The sequence below is a fragment of the Canis lupus genome, chromosome 28, assembly GCF_011100685.1.
Source record: "Canis lupus familiaris isolate Mischka breed German Shepherd chromosome 28, alternate assembly UU_Cfam_GSD_1.0, whole genome shotgun sequence".
Classification (NCBI taxonomy): domain Eukaryota; kingdom Metazoa; phylum Chordata; class Mammalia; order Carnivora; family Canidae; genus Canis; species Canis lupus.
In genome coordinates this window covers 31,634,069-31,652,244 of record NC_049249.1, presented here as the reverse complement: position 1 = coordinate 31,652,244, position 18,176 = coordinate 31,634,069, and the positions used below count along the sequence as shown (strand labels likewise).

At 47.6% G+C, this 18,176-nt stretch overlaps 1 protein-coding gene across 1 annotated transcript in view; it reads left to right on the top strand.

Annotated features, from left to right (window-relative positions):
- FGFR2 (fibroblast growth factor receptor 2) overlaps positions 1-18,176 on the top strand; it is a 102,289-nt gene that overhangs the window by 45,989 nt on the left and 38,124 nt on the right. The window contains 2 exon segments of the mRNA NM_001003336.1: positions 483-606; positions 17,650-17,840. Coding sequence (NP_001003336.1) covers positions 483-606; positions 17,650-17,840 — 315 coding nt within the window.

Genomic DNA, 18,176 nt, shown 5'->3' with positions numbered 1-18,176 from the left:
AATCACATTTGCTAAGGCTGGATGGGGGTGCTCAGAGCAGTGCCTGGCATATAGTAGTGCTCATTGGTGTTGGCCCTAAGTGGATCATTGGTGCTATGGGGCCTGAAGGTACCTAGTGGTTGGGCAACCTTTTAGCCCCTGTGCTCTGGGGCACTGATGGGGTCGCAGGCTAATGTGCAGGTTCCTCCGGCCATTTGGTAGCTCCTGGAGGAACCCTCAAACCATGACGGTGACAGACCCACTCCACGCACTTACGTATCTAAACACATTCGTATCCCCTTGCTAGACATTCACCTTGATGATAATGATCATTTTCCTTTGTCTCCATTCTGAGTACTCAGTATCTGAGGGCAATCTAGAATAAAGGTGATTCTTCTCTACCTTCCTTGTCTCCCCCAGCTTCTGGTTAAATCAAGGAAGCAAAGCACCTGGTATTTTGTGCCAAGGTTGTGAAATAAGCACCTTTACTTTGATCTTTGCAGGTACGAAACCAGCACTGGAGCCTTATTATGGAGAGCGTGGTCCCATCCGACAAAGGAAATTACACCTGTGTGGTAGAGAATGAGTATGGCTCCATTAATCACACGTACCACCTCGACGTCGTCGGTGAGTGTGCTTCTCCCAGAGGGGCGGCTGTACGCCAGCCTGCTATAGCCTGACTCCTTTGACATCGTGAAAGTGAGTCTTGTTTCTCCCCGTGGTTTAAGGAGAGTTGGTCTTTTTCCTTCTTTCTTAAATACAAGCTGTCATTTGAGGAGGATTGACAATGTTCTGTTTCCCGATGAGCCATGTTTTATGCATTTTGTGTGATCCTCTTAGTTTCCTCGTGTTGGTTTCATCTTGTGCAAAATGGACATGATATGAAATGTGCTGGTGTTCTGGAAGCTGAGATTTACTCTGAGAAATGTTGGTGTCTTCAGGGAAAGGGTATAGATATGCTCTAGGAGAGCTTTGTCTTTTTTTTTTAAGTTCTTTATTTGAGAGAGAGTGAGAGATTGAGTGCAGGGGGGAGCGGGAGAGGGAGAGAGAATCTTCAGCAGACTCTATGCAAAGTGTAGAGCCCGATGTGGGGTGCAGTCCCACACCCCTGAGATTGTGACCTGAGCCAAAACTAAGAGTTGGATGCTTAACCTACTGAGTTACCCAGGCGCCCCTAGAACTTTGTTTTTTAAAAGAAAGACAACATGATCTAAAGAAGGGCAATTGTACTAGCCAGCTACAGAGTAAAGGGGAAGGTATCGCGATGCCTGAGCTCATAGCTGGCTGGAGGAAGGTCAGTGTCAAGGCGCCCTTCACTTCCATCAGAAGGAAGTCATTCAATACTGTAGGTTCAGCATTTGTTCCTAGAAACGATGTCTTCTGTGAAAAGAGAACTGTTATGTGGGGTTGTGAATACCTTTTTATCTAAGTGCTCAGATAGACTGTTTTAATTAAATATCTTAGGACCACATAGCCTGTTGTCCTGCTATACAAATTTCTTCCTGTCTTGCCTATTGTGATGGGTTTTGTTGTAACTGATAAAGGATGTTTCTCTGTCATGTTGGAAGGTTGGTGATACGTAGGGTGTATCTCACTGCTGCAGGAATGGTGGGCTAAGGTCTTTTCTTTGTATAATCCATTTTTTTTCTCTGTATTGTCATCTACCCGGACTCTCAGAATAACCGTCAGAATCACCACTTGACTTTGAGTCCTGGCTGGGGGTTAGCTAACCAGTTTGTCCTTCTCCACTTGCAGATTGCCAGCTCCTGCTAACGGTCTCCACTCCAGGCTCTCCCTGCTGGATTTTCCCTGAATGCGACCCTATGTAACTTCACAGATTCATGCCCACCCAACATGTCTATGAACAAAGGGTTTCCTCCATCATTTTCTATGCATGGGTCCCTACCATTATTTCACATGTGGGCATTTCTTCTCCTTCAAGAAACTATAAACTCTTTGAAGAGAGGCTCCACAGCAATTTGAATTTCCCAAAAAAAACCATTAAAAAACCTTCCAAAAGCTTGATTAACCAATTACATAGACTTTGGTTAAGTGAAGTTTTAGGTTAACTGAATATTAAATGGAAAACCATTTTGATTGTCTATCGTAAGTCCAATGAAATCCATAAGAAACTCTTAGAAAACATGAGATCGTGTTCATTTCCATGTGTATATGAGGATTCAGTGAAAAGAGTATTTGTGACATTTTATTTTTGTTATTCAGGAGCCTTAATGTGAAATTTGGTAGCCTTGACATTATGTAGATCCTGTGGACATTCATAAAAGACTGAGTTTTGGAACATTCTTTTTGCACAGAGGTGTTTGTGGAAGGTTTCTTAGTGGGAATTACTATGTACGGATATTTTACGAATCAGACAGAAAGAAGTAACACTCAAATATGAGAAGAGAACAGTGAACATTTATTTTGGCATTGACGTGCCATAAATCTATTGATGAAGCACACAACGTGGAGTTCACATTGGGCCTCACATCTCCTGAATTTGACATCAGAGTGTTTCTATTTAAGGAAAGAGAGATTTGGGGCTAAAAGTTCTAAACACTTAAATTTGAAACTAAGTAATTGATCGTGTGAATAAAATAATTGTGTTGTAGCAGTCGGCGAGGATTCTGGCTGTGGATAGGTCCACAGATTGTTCCCTGGGATTGGTTGGGGACCGTTCCAGGAATCGGGAGTCGGCTGAGATGCCATCTCAGCCAAGGGCTCTTGCTCATAGCAGGTTTTAGGTTGAGTTGTTATGTAAAACATTCAAAAGCCCCTCACCCACCTCTCCTTTGAGCTTTCTGGCAGCTCATCTCTGTGAAGCCCTGAAATCTCTCTTACAGTTTAGGGCTGGATTTGAATCGGGCTGCTGAATAATGGAATTGTGCTGTCTAATGTTAATCCCCTGGCAATCAGTCTTGTTGAAAAGAGCGAATGATTCAGTGGTGTAATGTAGAGGGAGCATAGAGCGTATGGAGTAATGCAGAGAAAGGCCCGATTATGTCACAAATTTGGGAGATTGCCCAGCCAGACGTGAGCCAATAATGACACAATGCTGGTTGGGAATATCCATTAAAGCTCAACCCCTAATAATTTTCCAAGCCTTGAACCTTCTTTATAAATAGAAGCCAAGAGTCAGTGGAGTATAAGACATTTTCAGGAGAGATGGAGGTGTGAAATACTCTCATCTTTGCTCAAAACCCCAGTAATTGCTTTGAGAAGCACTAATAAAATAAGAATTGAGTCAGCTCGAGAGCCTCATGCAGACTTACAGGGTTGGCAGGCGGGCGTTCTGAACATCTCAGCAAGTGGCAACAAAAGGGATTCGGGCTTGAACCACGATTTTCTGGTGGCCCACAGTCCAAGGGTAATACACCGCCACATGATAACAAGCTTCCCAGCTACAGCTGTGTTTCACAGAAAATCAGAGACTCTATCCCAGTGAAAGTGAGGTCCTGCTCTCGTTCACATTCTTCGAGGGTTTATTTTTGTTGCTATGATACATAGATTGGCGGTTCAGATATTACGAAGCATCAAAATGGGTGAGATCTTTTTATTGAAATTCTTCCTTGGAAAGGCATTCCCATAAGCACTTTAATGTAAAAGCCGTGTAATTTAAGTGACATTCTTGTGTTCTGGAATTAAACAGCCAGCCATTGTTGGGTGTGAGGGAAATGCTCTCGTTTATGGGAGCCCTTTTAGGAGCCTTGCTTGCTTGATCCTCATTAAAATTGACACCATTACTTTTCAGCCATTTACTTGCAAGGGAAAATTAGTGTGAAGCTCCGCATCTCAGTAATTGTGACTGTAATAAAACAGGCTCCCCCGAAAGAGCTGGCTCCGGGAGGTGGCGAGTCTTGGCCATCGTTCATCAGCGAATGAGGCTGAAGTGCTGGATTCTGATTGCTGTGCCACCAAGAAGCCGCAACCTGGGACACGTCCCGTAACTTTTGGTGTCACGGGTCCTTGTTTCTGCAGATGAGAAGGGGCCAAGACTCACCCAGCCTTCGCCAAAGGCAGCCTGGTGTCCTGGGGAGAGTGGCAAGTCGGCCAGCCCGCATGCTGGGGCACCGAGTGAATTGTGACAAGTCGGTTAGCTTTTCTGAGCCTCTCTGTCCTCCTCAGGGAAGTTGCAGTGATGGTACTTGGCTCATTCCTGTGATGGTGGTGTCTGTTTCCTAGGGGCTGCTGTGACAAGTGAGCACAAACTGGATGGCTTAAAACAACGGAAGTTTATTCTGTCTCTGTTCTGGAAGCCAGACATTTGAAGTCAGGGTGTCAGCGGGGTGGGTTCCTTCTGGAGACTCTGGTGGCGGCGGGGGGGGGAGGGGGTCTGTTTCACGCCTCTTCCCCAGCTTCTGGTGGCTGGTGCCTGCCCTCGACTTGTGGATATGACACCCCAGTCTGTGCCTCCCTCTTCCTGTGATCTTCCTGTCTGTGTGTCTCTTACAGGGACACCTGCCATTGGATTTAGGGCCGCCCTCAATCTGGATGGTCTCATCTCAAGATCCCTAACTTAGTTACAAACACCTTCTTTCCAAATAGGGTCACATTCCCAGGCTCCAGCATTAGGACGTGGACTTATCTTTTTTGGGGGGGGGCACAGTTCAACCCACTATAACGGTTATGAGGAATCTGTTTGGGTTACCAGATAAAAAAAAAAAAAGCACCAAATTGGCATCAGGTGGCCAACAACATATATCTGGTTTTCTCCCTTCAAATCTGGACTCTGGAGAGTTAGAAGGCATTTTTGTTTTTTTAAAGACTTTATTTATTTGAGAGATAAAGAGAGAGCTCAGAGGGAGAGGGAGAGGCAGGCCAGCGGGGAGCCCGATATGAGGCTCGACCCCAGACCCCAGGACCATGACCTGAGCCCGAAGCCAGACGCTTAACCAACTGAGCCACCCAGGCACCCCTAGAAGGCATTTTTAATAGCTTTTATTAGACTCCATCAGAAGTTTTGTTAAGTAAACTAGAGGCCGTGTTGGGACCGACAGAAGGGGCCAGTGGCTGCCGTTCACGTGTCCTGCTAGATTTACACCTTTGGTTAATGCAGGTGGTCAAGGCCACCCCAGGACCCATCTGGTCACAGAAGAGGATTGTGGCATTTGAGAGTTCCAAGTACCTGAAGCTGGCCTCCACCCTCCCCTCTCACCCTACTGATAATTGAGGAACATCAGGTTTAGGGTGGGGGGGCAGGATGAAGGATTTATTTGCCAAGGACTTAACACCAGAGCCAGGGCCTCCACCTGAGTGTCCTGGAAACCTAGATTAATGCTCCGTGCACCTCACATGGAGGTCTCTGTTTTAGGTGTCCTGTGCTGTGGACCAGCAGGGACCCCTGCAAGACACTGAAAAGAGTGCTGCTGTTACCCCGCCCCATGCTCAAAACAACAGAGAGAGAGATGAAAATATTTAATGGACCGGTTGCTCCTCCTCCCTCCTAGAGACCCTTTGGCTTTGATTTATGAACTTTTTCTCCCTTTGGAGGCTCCAATTCGGGAATTCCAGAGACCATGAGATAATTTTTAGCTTTTCACCTGGCATTGGCTATTGCAGGGCAGAGTGCAGGGGAGGTTGGAAACAATGGCTCCGGATTTGCTGAGGCCGGCCATGCCCTTGTCCTCTATCAGTCTGACTTGCAGAGGTTTGTCCTTCCCGGGACAAGAGCTGTAAGCACCAGAGCAGGTCTCAGTAGATGGTTGGGAGCCAGTCAACGGCCAGGCATCCCTCTGGCTGGGTCGGGGTTCCTCAGGCCTCCTCACCAGCCCTGACTTGCTCAGTGGCAGACCAGCATGGTGCTGTTGACTAGTCCTTGACAAAAATCTGCTGTAACTGGGCCCTGGACATGATGGGACGGAGCCTGAAAGCACGAAGGAATCTGTCCTGGTGCTAACCCACCCCTCTGGTGTGTGCTCACCAGGAATGAAGAGTCTTTTATTCCAAGCACAGATTGAGAAGCCTGGCTGTGGGGTTGACACCTGGCACTGAGCTTTTGGCAGCCCATCCTCAGTGGGAGAAGGAGAAATTGCATAAATTGCTTACTGCTTGGGGCAGCCTCTGTCCGCAAAGACAAAGCCTCCAGTGTGATCCCTGAGCAGAAGAGGGGCTGATGCAGGTTAGAGCCCCTCGAGCCACACTTCTCCAGGGTGAAATTTGGTCTCTTCTTTTTGGTGGTGGGCGGGGGGGAGGAGGGGTTGGAACAAAGTCACATTTAAGTAAATGAAGATGTGGAGGCCTCATTAATTAACTGGTTGTTACTGAAACTGTCAACATTAGGATCATGCCTGTTCACTCGCTCCTCACGGAAGACACCTGTCTGTCCTAGTTTCCGTCACACCAGGGCTTCTAGGCAGAGCTTTTGTTTCTGTCTGATGAGGGGTGGCCGTGATGGTGTAGATAGTGTTACACTACATGAAACCGTGCACCCAGAGATTTTAACGCCTGGAACCCTTGACTCTCATGATCAAGAGTTGCCACACTTGTGCATTTCCCTGGCATCCACCAGCCTCAGCTCCACAGAGCCCCCGACAGTTCTGCACCTGAAGCCTCTGGTTCTAGAGGTTTCCTGGCCAGGCCTTATTCATCTTCTTGCTGCCAACTGATTCTTTCCCTTTCTTGCTCTGAGGTTAAGACTTGGTGTGTTTACCCTGATGTTGGACCTGTATGCCAGCTCTAGAGTTGTGAAATCTCATTTGGGGGGCAGATAGAAAGCCCCCTTGTTGACACTGGGTTGGGGTACCATGCCAGGTAATAGGTGCCAGTGAGTGCTAAGTATGTAACCTTGTTTAGTTACCTTAGAATCAAGGGATTGGGCAGGATTGAGTAGGAAGCAAAGTCCTGCTGCTGCTTTAGTGGCCCCAGAGCCATTTCTCCCTTTTTTCCCCACCGGAGCCACTGTGTCAACCCTCATGGGACTCCACCCCTTACTGGAAGCACCTCTAGAGGTTCTCATGGGAATTACATGGTGGAGGGGGTTCCCATTCCATTTCTAGCTTGGGTAGTAGCTCCGCGGCCTTGGAAGGTGTGGAACCTCTGAGCCTCAGTTCTGTAAAGTGGGGGGAATGACCTTGTCCCACTGTGGGGTGGGGTGCGGTGAGGTAGTAAGGGGCAGTGCTTTTAAATAGCAGAACCATGTGATGGATTGTTAGCCACTCCTGTTAGGTGGTTCCCATACCTCCTCTTGGATCCCTAGGCTGAGGCACCTGCACTCAGCACAGCCCTGGTTAAAGGAAGTGGTCTGTCCTCTTCTTTCCTCCGGGACAGAGATTTCAAAACTTCCTTTGAGCTACTGTTTAATGAGCAGATTTTTATACCTGTTTCACAACAGGGATTCCAGGGGCAAAAGCTGGTCAGTGAGTGGCTACGTCACTCCAGATGTACTGACCGGCAAGTAAGTGCTTTCCCAAAGGACCAAAACCAGCCAGAAGTTTCCTCCTGCCAGGCGCTGCGAGCAGGTGGTGTCTTGTGTGCTCGCACTTGAGGTTGGGGCCAGACACAAGCCGACGTGGACGGGGCATGTCAGAACCTTGCGGTGTCAGCAGTTTTGCCACGTTCCCTACAAGCCATCAATTGCCCTCTGCCCCGTACTTGAGGAAGGAAGCCTTATTGATTGCTTGAATTTCTGGCAGGGGTCCCGGCCGAGGTGGCTGGGGAGAAGGCTAATATTTGATCGCTTGTCTCATCTTTGGCATTGAGTCTATGGTGTGGGCAAAGAGGATGTGGAAGTGTCACAGACCAGTTAGTGCCTTTTGTAAGAAGATGGTGTCCCCCCCCACTCCCCCCACACACACACCCATACCTGGCGGTGTTATAGGTCGGGGCAGGGGCTGGACAGAAAGCTGCTGCTGTCCAAGAGTGGGCGAGTGGTCTTGGCATGAAAATGGAAGGCGCCGATCGTAGTCACGGTGCCCAGGATGAGCTAGAACTTTCTGAGATTTCTATCTGTGCGTGCTGAGTTGGAAAAATGAAGAAAAGCAGTTTAACATGTGACTTTTTTTTTTCCTTAAAGATTTTATTTATTTATTTGAGAGAGGAGAGAGCACAAGCAGGGGGGAGAGAGGCAGAGAGAGAGGGAGAAGTAGGCTCCCCACTGAGCAGGAAGCCTGATGTGAGGCTCCATCCCAGGACCCCGAGATCATGACTTGAGCCGAGCGCAGATGCTTAACCGACTGAGCCACGCAGGTGCCACTAATGCAGGACGTATTTTTTAGAGCTCGTGGTTCTTAATCTGGTGACTCCTGAAGCAAGTCCTCATTCAGAGCTTCTCTCTAAACACGTAATACAGCTTCAATTTCCAGTCACCTTTATAAACCAGAGGACCCCAGTTGGGAAGTATTATGTCAACTTTCCTTAAAATGTGAATATAGAAATGCCGTGAGATTTTCTTTCTTTTTTCAATGATACTCCAACCAGCGTGCCTTTATGGACTCCTCCTCCCTCAGAACAGCCCACTGCTGTGTGCCCTGACTTCGTATTCAGTATATTTTCACATCAAGGACCCGGGAGGCAGAATGACCTAGTATTGTAAGAAGAATGTGCTCCCAATCTAGGGAGCAGGCTTGATTAGGAAAGGGAGCTTCTGGAGTTCTGTCAACATCCTTCCACCATCTTTCCACCGTTCGTGACATCAAATGCAGGAGGAGGTGGGGAAGAGATGGCTGGGCACTGGGATTGTAATGGGATGATTTCTTGTTTCTCTTTCTGAGAAGAGAGAGGTGAGGAGGAGGTGAGAACCTCATTGGCTTGAGCAGAGTACTCTAGAAGGGACTATCCATGTTAACTCTATTGCTCTGATGAGCCCTTGGTCTGTGAAGCAGCCTGTAGTTGGCCTAAGGGCTGTCAGGCAGTTGACTGAGACAGGGACTCTACTCATGTCATGGCACAGAAGACCCTAATACTGCCACAGTGAGATGATGATAGATAGGGAATGGAGATTTCAGGATCTTTTTTTTTTTTTTTTAATGTATTTATTTCTAAGACACACACACACAGAGGCAGAGACATAGGCAGAGGGAGAGGCAGGCTCTATGCAGGGAGCCTGATGTGGGACTCCATCCGGAAACTCCAGGATCATCCCCTGAGCTGAAGGCAGATGCTTAACTGTTGAGCCACCCAGGTGTCCCGAGATTTCTGGATCTTGATAGAACTATGTTTTCTCTCTCTCTCCCAGAACCTCCCCCTTAGAGGGTTCTCTCACATAAGGATTCCTGTAGGAATCCTTTCCATCCCAAATAAGTGTAGAGATCAACAGGTCAGATTGTGCCCCAGACATATTTCCCCTCATATCAGGTTGAAGGTGATATTTTTTTTTAAACTTTTTTTTATGATAGTCACAGAGAGAGAGAGAGAGAGGCAGAGACACAGGCAGAGGGAGAAGCAGGCTCCATGCACCGGGAGCCCGACGTGGGATTCGATCCCGGGTCTCCAGGATCGCGCCCTGGGCCAAAGGCAGGCACCAAACCGCTGCACCACCCAGGGGTCCCAAAGGTGATATTTTGTAAGACAGGCACTGGATAGTATCTGGAAGGATCATTTGGCAGTTGTGCTTTCTTTGAAAAAAGAAGTTAAGTCCTTTTTTTTTTTTTTTTTTTTTTTTTGAGAGAGAGAGAGTGCTTGAGCAGGTTGCGGGGGCAAGTAGAGGGGCAGAGGGAGAGAGAATCTTAAGCAGGCTCCATGCCCAGCAAAGAGCCAAAAACGGGGCTCAACCTTCTGACCCTGAGATCATGACCTTAGCTGAAACCAAGATTGGACACTTAACCGACTAAGCCACCCAGGTGCCCCTAAGGGAGTCCTCATTATTTTTGGGTACTCTGGACTGGGGCTAAAAAGTAAAGGATTCAGTCCTTTGCATTTACATTTTGGCCAACAAAAAGAAAACCGTTCTGTGTATGAAACCATCACTGAATGTTCAGTAGGGAGTGGGCTGGGTGGCTTGAGGCATCCCAGCAGGGTCAGACAGTGAGAAGCAGGCAGAGCCTTTCGTGAGCTGGGTGACGATTTGGAAGCTTCTTCTTTAGGTGACGCTTACAGCAAGGAGTATCAAGAATCACTTCTATTTTCACTGTCTGAGTTTGCATCTAAGAAAACAAATGAGGTTTTACCGTTTGACTTCTCATGTAGTTTGTACTAACGGGGAGGCATTTCTTGTTTGCCCAGATGGCCGAAAGCTTTTACTTCTGCTTGAACCACCCTGGGGAGCAAAATAAAGCATCTAAGAGATTAGTGTGATAGATTTTTCTAGACTTCCTCTAGAAGGAAGGCGTTTTCATGGTGGAAGGTGATTAACTTGTGAACCTTATTCTTGTAGATCTCTTTCCATGCCTGTACATGTTGATGATCTCATTCTTATTCGTGACCCGTATGTTCTTTGGTCATGGAGATAGTGTAATTTATTTAATCACATCCCCCCTGGGTGGGCGTCCAGGTTGTTTTCCAGTTACAAAAGAGGCCAGGTCCCTGGGAGGCTCAGTCGGTTAGGTGTCCGCCTTCAGCTTCAGTCATGATCCCAGGGATGTGCGATCCAACTCTTGCTTTGAGCCCCCTGCACAGCAGGGAGTCCGCTTCTCTGTCTCCCTCCACCGCTCCTCTGCTTGTGTGCACCTTCTCTCTCTCAAATAAATAAGTAGTATCTTTAAAAAACAAAACCGAGGCTACCATGGCAGGCTTTGTGCACACCTATTTGTTGGCCACCCGGGTGACTATTTTTCTGGGATGGATTTCTAGAGGTGGATAACTGGATCCTCCTGATGTCAGTGAAACATTTTCAACCTGAAGAGCTTCATTTTCAGTCGTGCTGTCTTTGGGGGCTCCCCAGTGATTTGGTTTTTAGCTTCTTTGCAAATCATTTGAGAGAAAGTATTCTGATTTGGAGTCTAGCAGAAAGGTATGTTTAATTCCGGGACTTTAAAAAAACACTTCCAGCATGCTCTTCCCATGGAAGCAACCCAGTTCTGCAGACACCAGCTGATAATCGTACATTCCTGAAGGATGTTGCACCCCCCGTGGCAAGTGGCGGGGTGCTGAGGCCTTGTGCTGCGGCTCCCAGCGTGACCGCTCTCAGCTGTGTTTACCCCAGCGCCGTCGGAGCGCGCCTGGGGAGATTGACGTTTGAGTTTTACATCAGCGTGGAAGCCAGGCCCAGGCCCAAGACAGGGAGGGACTTTGTGCGGAGTCTTTGTGTCAGAACGGAGGAAAGCTCTCGGTAAACGCGACAAGATAAATACACGTGACTAATTGAGGAGGCAGGTTTTCCGTGACCCTAGAAATAGATCTTGTTCATTCTGTGATAGTGTCCCCTTTGCCTTTTCTCCCCTTAAAAAAAAAAAAGTGGCAAAGTATATATAACAAAATGTACCATTTCAGTCGATTTTGAAGGTGTAGTTTAGTGGCATTAAATACATTCACGTGGTTATACGACGATCACCACCGTCTATCCCCAGAACTTTCCATCGCCCCAAAGCCACGTCTTTCTTGAACTAAAGGAAAGGCACTTTTTTTTTAAGATTTATTTATTTATTTATGACAGAGAGAGAGAGAGAGAGAGAGAGAGAGAGAGAGGCAGAGACACAGGAGGATGGAGAAGCAGGCCCCATGCTGGGAGCCCGACGTGGGACTCGATCCCGGGACCCCAGAATTGCGCCCTGGGCCAAAGGCAGGCGCTAAACCGCCGAGCCACCCAGGGATTCCCGGAAAGGCACTTTTGAATCTAAACTTTGACATAACTTTGTGGTCACCTCAGAGTCTTCAGTTCTGGTTTAACTTTCGAAGGCACAGAGTTCAGGGTATGGTAAACATTTGGGGTGTAAATAACACACAGCCCTGCTCCTGTAATTTGCCCAAGAAGACCTAAATTGACACCCAGCTGGTAGAAGCCACTCAGGCCCCAGCCACATAATACAGTCTATGACATTAATTAGGGAAGGCACTTTGCCTACACCTGCTTTGGTCTTCCCAGGCCGCCCAGCCTCGGCCAGCACTTCACTCCGCTCTCCACCTCATCGAGCAAGCACAAAGGAATTAGTGGTGTTTTGCTTCTAGCATTTCACATGGTGCAGCCTCCATAAGTCACTGAGGGACTTCAGCGCTGGAGGGAAGACACTTTGGCTTTCCCCAAACCGGCTCGGTCTGCAGACGTTGCTCTCTCTATAGGAAAAATGTGTATGTTTTGGGGGAAGCTGGATCCCCACCCAGCCCAGTTCCGCAAGACTTTCAGAGTCAAATGTCCAGGCAGGAGGAAAATGAGGCTCAGCAAAGCTTAGGACGGAGAAAGAGCAACAAACCAGTGACCCTCTGCAAAAAGGCATTTTTCCTTGTTTTTTTTTTTTTTTTTTTTTTTAAGTTATTCTGGGTGCTCAGTATCCCAGGCCACTCCCATCTGTTCTAGAAGGTGACAGGCCCAGAATATCAGCTACCAGGTACTTGGACTCTCTAAAAGTGTGCTACTTCCTCTTGTCTTGCATCCAGACCTTACCTTTTCCCACTGATCATTTTTAATTCTGACCTCCTTTTGTGCTAGTTTCTAGAGGCTGGAGGAAGTTTAGGGGAAACAAAACTCAGAACCCAACTAGATCTCTCCTGTCTGTGCTGAGTGCATTAGGTAGAGTCTTGACAAGGCAATGAACTCATTCTACTAATTGTAATTAGTGTGAGGTCTTTGGCAGGTTATTGGGTTCCTCAGACTTCAGAGGGCTTTGATCGCCTCTTGCTAACTGGTTTAGTGCGTTTTTATGCAACAAAAGCAACCACTACCTACTCTTTGGAAAACAAGCTAGGCCAGGAATTCTTTTAGAAAAAGATTTCTCTGTTGTTTTCACTTGTCCTCCAAATCGTAGAACGTTCTTTCCCTATTCAGTGCCTCGGAGTTGCTAAGAAACTGCCATTTTAGAGGAAGGGTAATTAAATTTTGATTTCAATTTAAGGACAGGGCAGACAAGGTTCTCTGCACTCCTTAAATGAATGGGTGCCCCAGAGCAGGAGACGTGCTCTTTCCAGATCAATACTGGGCACTCAGTGTGATTCAAGTCTCTTGGTGTTTGGCTGCCGAGAGAATGGCTTTGAAATGGTTCTTTGTGGCCAGCTCTGCTGAACTTTTGGGGAGAAATGCTCAGGAGACCAATGTGTGCTGGGAAACCAGCAACTCTGGGCTTGATTAATTTATAGGTGTAATTTAAGAACCCGGTCTCCTTCTGATCCCCGGGATGCGTATTTACTGAGCCTGTAGACATGAGGCCTCTCTGCTCCACGGACGTTTTTTATGGCCTTTGCTATGTCAGAGCAAAAGTTGTAGATCTCTTATGAGCCAAGCATATTATTATGTCCAGAGGAGGACTGGCATGTTATAAAGTTTCAGTGGTCAATTAACAAAGATTTATTCTTTGTCACTCAGGTATTTTTCTCTTGCTCAATAATTACCTCTTGGAACGAAGCAGGCTGCTTTCTGCCTGCTTTTTTCTGTTTGTGGCTCCCAGCTTCAGGGCAGGACTTGAGAGGGTCAGTCCTGAAATTTAGACTTGTAGCAGCTGGGCCTTCTGCTTTCAGAACGTGGACTTGCTTGGAGCTCTTGACAAAAGGGACACACACACACACACAGAGAGAGGAGAGAGAGAGAGAAATCTCAGGGGAGAGAATGTGTTTTTTAAAGCACTTCAGTCTGTGTTTACTACGCATCGATTCGGTGGAACCTCATTCCAGCAGAGCAGCCAACTTGCCCCATCGGCAGCAACCGCACCCTCTGGGCTTCTTTCCCTTCTGTCTCGAGTTGGAATTCGCGCAGGGGCCTGAGTGTCGCTCTGTTAAAGGTGTGCAGGCACTGTCCTCCTGCAACCTGCTCGCTCACAGTGTGTGTTTTGAAACTCGCAGTAAGTTCGCAGGGGTTGAGCTGCTTGTCAGCTTTTCTGCTTTCCATATATTTATTTCCCGGCCCCTGGAAAGAGAAAAATCTGTTTTCTATCAGATCTGAGAGTTAAACATGCCGTAGGAGAACCTTGCCTGAAACTGTCAAGGCTTCCTGGTGGAGAAGCTGTGATTTTTGGTATCACGAAGATGGCCGAGAGATGGGCCAGCTCGGAGTGTTATTTCATAATCCAGAGATAATTCACCGGCCTCTTCTTTTTATATCAGTTTGTCGCCCGGCACTTTGGGAACCTGAGGGGTTTGCTCTGCCCAGGGTCTGGGCAGGTTCCAGGGGGAGCACGTTGGCTGTTGGGGTGGGAGTGGGGGTCGCCCATCATCACCACCCTGTTCCTGCTGTTTTCCAGGGTCCCTTGGGGAGCTGGCCACAGAGGTCCCATCCCCCCGTGCAGGAGCTGCCGCCTGCACCCTGCTCTCACCCCAGGGGTTCAGGAGTTCTAAGTTCCGTCATCCCCTTACTGCTGATCACTGTTCTTTCGGGTCTGGCCGACCCCAGGGGAGCGTGATCGCCCAAGGATTTGAGAAGAGGCACACGGTGCTCTGCAGATGCTGGCATCCCGGGACCCTTTCCAAAATGTTTGGGGCCTGGTCTCTGACTTGTTTAAGGGCAGAGAATAAGGTTGCAAAGGAAATCAGAGCCTGATGTGGAGAAACGAAACATGAGGCCTACTGACTTTTTAAAAACATTTTAAATAACATTCTCTAAGGTTTCATTTTATACCGAAGGCAGCTGTAATAAGTTTTTGGAAGACGGTGTAAGGTTTCGATTACAGAGCAATCCGACTTGCAGTTTTTGTACCAAAAGTGAGAAAGGGCTGAGGGAGGGTGGGGGGTGGCTAAGAGGTTATTTTGTATAAGGTGAGAAAATTTGAAAGGATACATTCAGGACTGCGAGTGGTAACATTTGGGAAGCTGTAATTTGCAAATGCAATAACATGAAACCATTGCAGTGGCCTTTTTTTTGGGGGGGGGGGGGATAGTCGGGATAGCAATGGCCTAATTTAATAACTGGAACGTAGCAGCACGCTGACCACAAGTAAAACAAGGCCGCAGCTCTGTAGTGGGTCCTGCCAGTGTTGCCCCAGTGACTATGTTCCCTGCTGCAGGCTGGCGCAGGCCAGAGATGTCGGCGGTATGAAAGCACTCATTGTTCCCAGGGCATCATTATTTGGTATTACATGCACAATGTTTGCTTGTGAAACGATTTATTGGAAACAAGTATGTTTAAGAAGGAGAACTTGGTTTGAAATTCAGTTGATCTGGCTTATGACATTTAAGATTTTATAGTACCTTTGTTTCTAAGAATAAATGCTGAGGTCCACTGTAAATATTTATCTTAAAACACACCAACTCACACACACAAAACTGGAGAACCGAGCCAGAGAAGGAATTGATACCGAAAATTCACTTTTCTATGGGAAAGCGTAAACCACCTCAGTACGAGGTACGTATAAAGGAGTGTTATTTTGTGAGCTTGGCCGGCAGCATCCAGCCCAGAGGACAGATCCTCCACACATACACCCCCCCCCACCCCAACTGAGTCTCTTGGGAAGAGGCCTGGTGAGGACAGTTTGTGTCTGGACTTAACTCTGTTCTTCTCACGTGGATGGGGCTAGCCAGGATTAAACTGGACCTGTCCCTGCCAGCTGCAAGCTGGGTCCCCGGGGCATCCAGCTGGCTGCCAGACCAGACCAGGAGCCTCACAGTGGTCCATCTCAGGGATGGCGCGTCAGCCGAAGGGTGAGAGGCTTTCTGGTGATGTTTGAAGGGACCCTAGGTTTGAGATTTTCTGCCCACAAAAGTAGGACTTCTGGGTTCTCTGCTCAGCCTACAGGGTAATGTCGGGCAAACGAGTGACTTCTTTGGAGGCTCTGAAATCCTTATCTTTTTAACGTGAAAGTGTAGATGTCTGTAAAGTGATGGGAAGTTCTGGAAGGAAAGGTGCTAAGGGTAACCCACTAGCTTTCTTTCTTTTTTCTTTTCTTTTCTTTTCTTTTTTCTTTTCTCCTTTTCTTTTCTCCTTTTCTTTCTTTCTTTCTTTCTTTCTTTCTTTCTTTCTTTCTTTCTTTCTTTCTTTCTTTCTTTCTTTCTTCTTTCTTCTTTCTTTTCTTCTTTCTTTTTCTTTCTTGTTTTTAAAGACCAACAGGCTTTTGCAGTAAAATCAATTTGCACATGGTTTGGCTTGTGTCCAACAAATTCCACTAAATGATATTTTAATCTGAAAAGCCCAAATATAGAAGGGTTTAGATATCTATCATTGTAATCTACTGTTTCCAGCCCAGTGCATGGGGATACTCAGGTACAGGGTGGAGGCATCCTTGGAGTGTTGGGTTGGCTGAGATCTCCTTCTTTCCTTAGATCATTTTTTTAAAAATATTTAATTTATTTATTCATGAGAATACACAGAGAGGAGAGAGAGGCGAGAGGCAGAGACACAGGCGAGAGAGAAGCAGGCTCCATGCAGGGAGCCTGACATGGGATTCGATCCTGGGTCTCCAGGATCAGGCCCTGGGCTATAGGCGGCGCTAAACCACCGAGCCACCAGGGCTGCCCCTTTAGGTCATTTTTTAAGGTGGGGGTTAAAGGCAGTGGGATCTGCAGGGTGGGGAGATAGATAGGGAGGCTGGCTTGTACATGCAGGTACGTGGGGATGGGATGATACATTGTTGGGTGGCTGGCTGACTGGTTATGTGTGGCTCTTGACCCAACTGCCACATAGGAAGATGGCAGTTGGCTTGTGATTCTAGTGCCTTTGTGGACAGGATCACGCAGCAGGCTGGTCTGTTAGCAGATTCTTGAGGACTCTGGTGTGCAGTTTCTCATGTCCCTTGACGTGGCTGCCTCTACAAAATTTTTGTAGAGACCACCTCTAAACCAGAGAGGAACTTTTTTTAGGTGTAAGACAAGAGGTGTCGTTTGTTGAGAACTTTTTGCCTAGAGAGAGAGAGAGAGAGAGAGAGAGAGAGAGGCAAGGCAAGCAAGGGTGGGAAGTCATTGCTAGCATACCCTCTATGGGGCTTCCTTGAACATGGCCTAGAGCACCACCAGGATTGGGCAATTGGTGTCTGGTTGTGTTTCTTTCAGTGCCACATCCGAATAAGGATTGTCTATTTGTGCATCTAGCATTTGGCAGGTGGTAACACGTAATATGTATCAAGGAGATGAATGGGTGAATGATGAATAAAAAGAGTGAATTCCATAGTAAGATGAATCCACTTGTTCAAGTCAGGCTGTTCATAACCTTGAGCTCCATCTTTCAGTTTTTCTTTTCAAAGCAAGAAACGGAGGTCTTGTCCGAGCAGCTTAGAGATATTTCTGGAGACACCGTGTATGGGAGCCATCGTGGTGTTCAGAGTGCCCTAAATCTTGTCCCCTGCCCTCCATGTTACGCTCATGGTCAATGGGAGTCTCTGATGTTATGCCACGTGGGACAAATAAAGGGGCCCCCTTTCCCCTGCCATTTGTCTTCTCGATCGTCAAAATAACGTCTTTCCCCTTGTTCGGTAGGTGGCCACAGACAACCAATAACTTGAGATATCAGAAGTTCTTCTCTCTGTTTTCTAAATAAGTATTCTTTTTACAAGGGTCGCGCTCCAGCAGTCTCCTTTGAAGTCGGTTTTGTTATGCATTGGGCCGCAGTGTTATTTCAAAGGAGTCAGCCAGCAGACTTGAGGCCTTTTTGGCTTATGTTCACGAGCAGCCTTCTGGACAACACAACTTATTTATTCGTCTCCCCCCTTCCCTCCCTCTCTTCCCCAGAGCGATCGCCACACCGGCCCATCCTCCAAGCTGGGCTGCCGGCAAATGCCTCCACCGTGGTCGGAGGCGATGTGGAGTTTGTCTGCAAAGTTTACAGCGATGCCCAGCCCCACATTCAGTGGATCAAACACGTAGAAAAGAACGGGAGCAAATACGGGCCCGATGGGTTGCCGTACCTCAAGGTTCTCAAGGTGAGGACTTTCTGAATCTGAAGGGACCCACGCCTGGGGTCTCCGCCGTGGACTTGGGGACAGGTTCTTTGATTTCCTGTCGGATCTGTGAGAAGATGATTCTCTTTCTTGGACCGGCCAGGAGGGAGTGTGTTAGGGAATTAGCGGATTATTGGGCTCACTGGTAAAATTGCAGCAGCGAGCTCTGGGGTGGTGGAGGGGCTCTTAAAGTGGGGGTCAGGATAATTCAACTGTCCGGCAAGACATGCAGACTTAGTGGCCCATCCATAAAAGTGGGGATTGTGATGCCGTTCCCCCCTACGGGGCGGCTGTGCAGAGTCCACCGGATGGCATGCA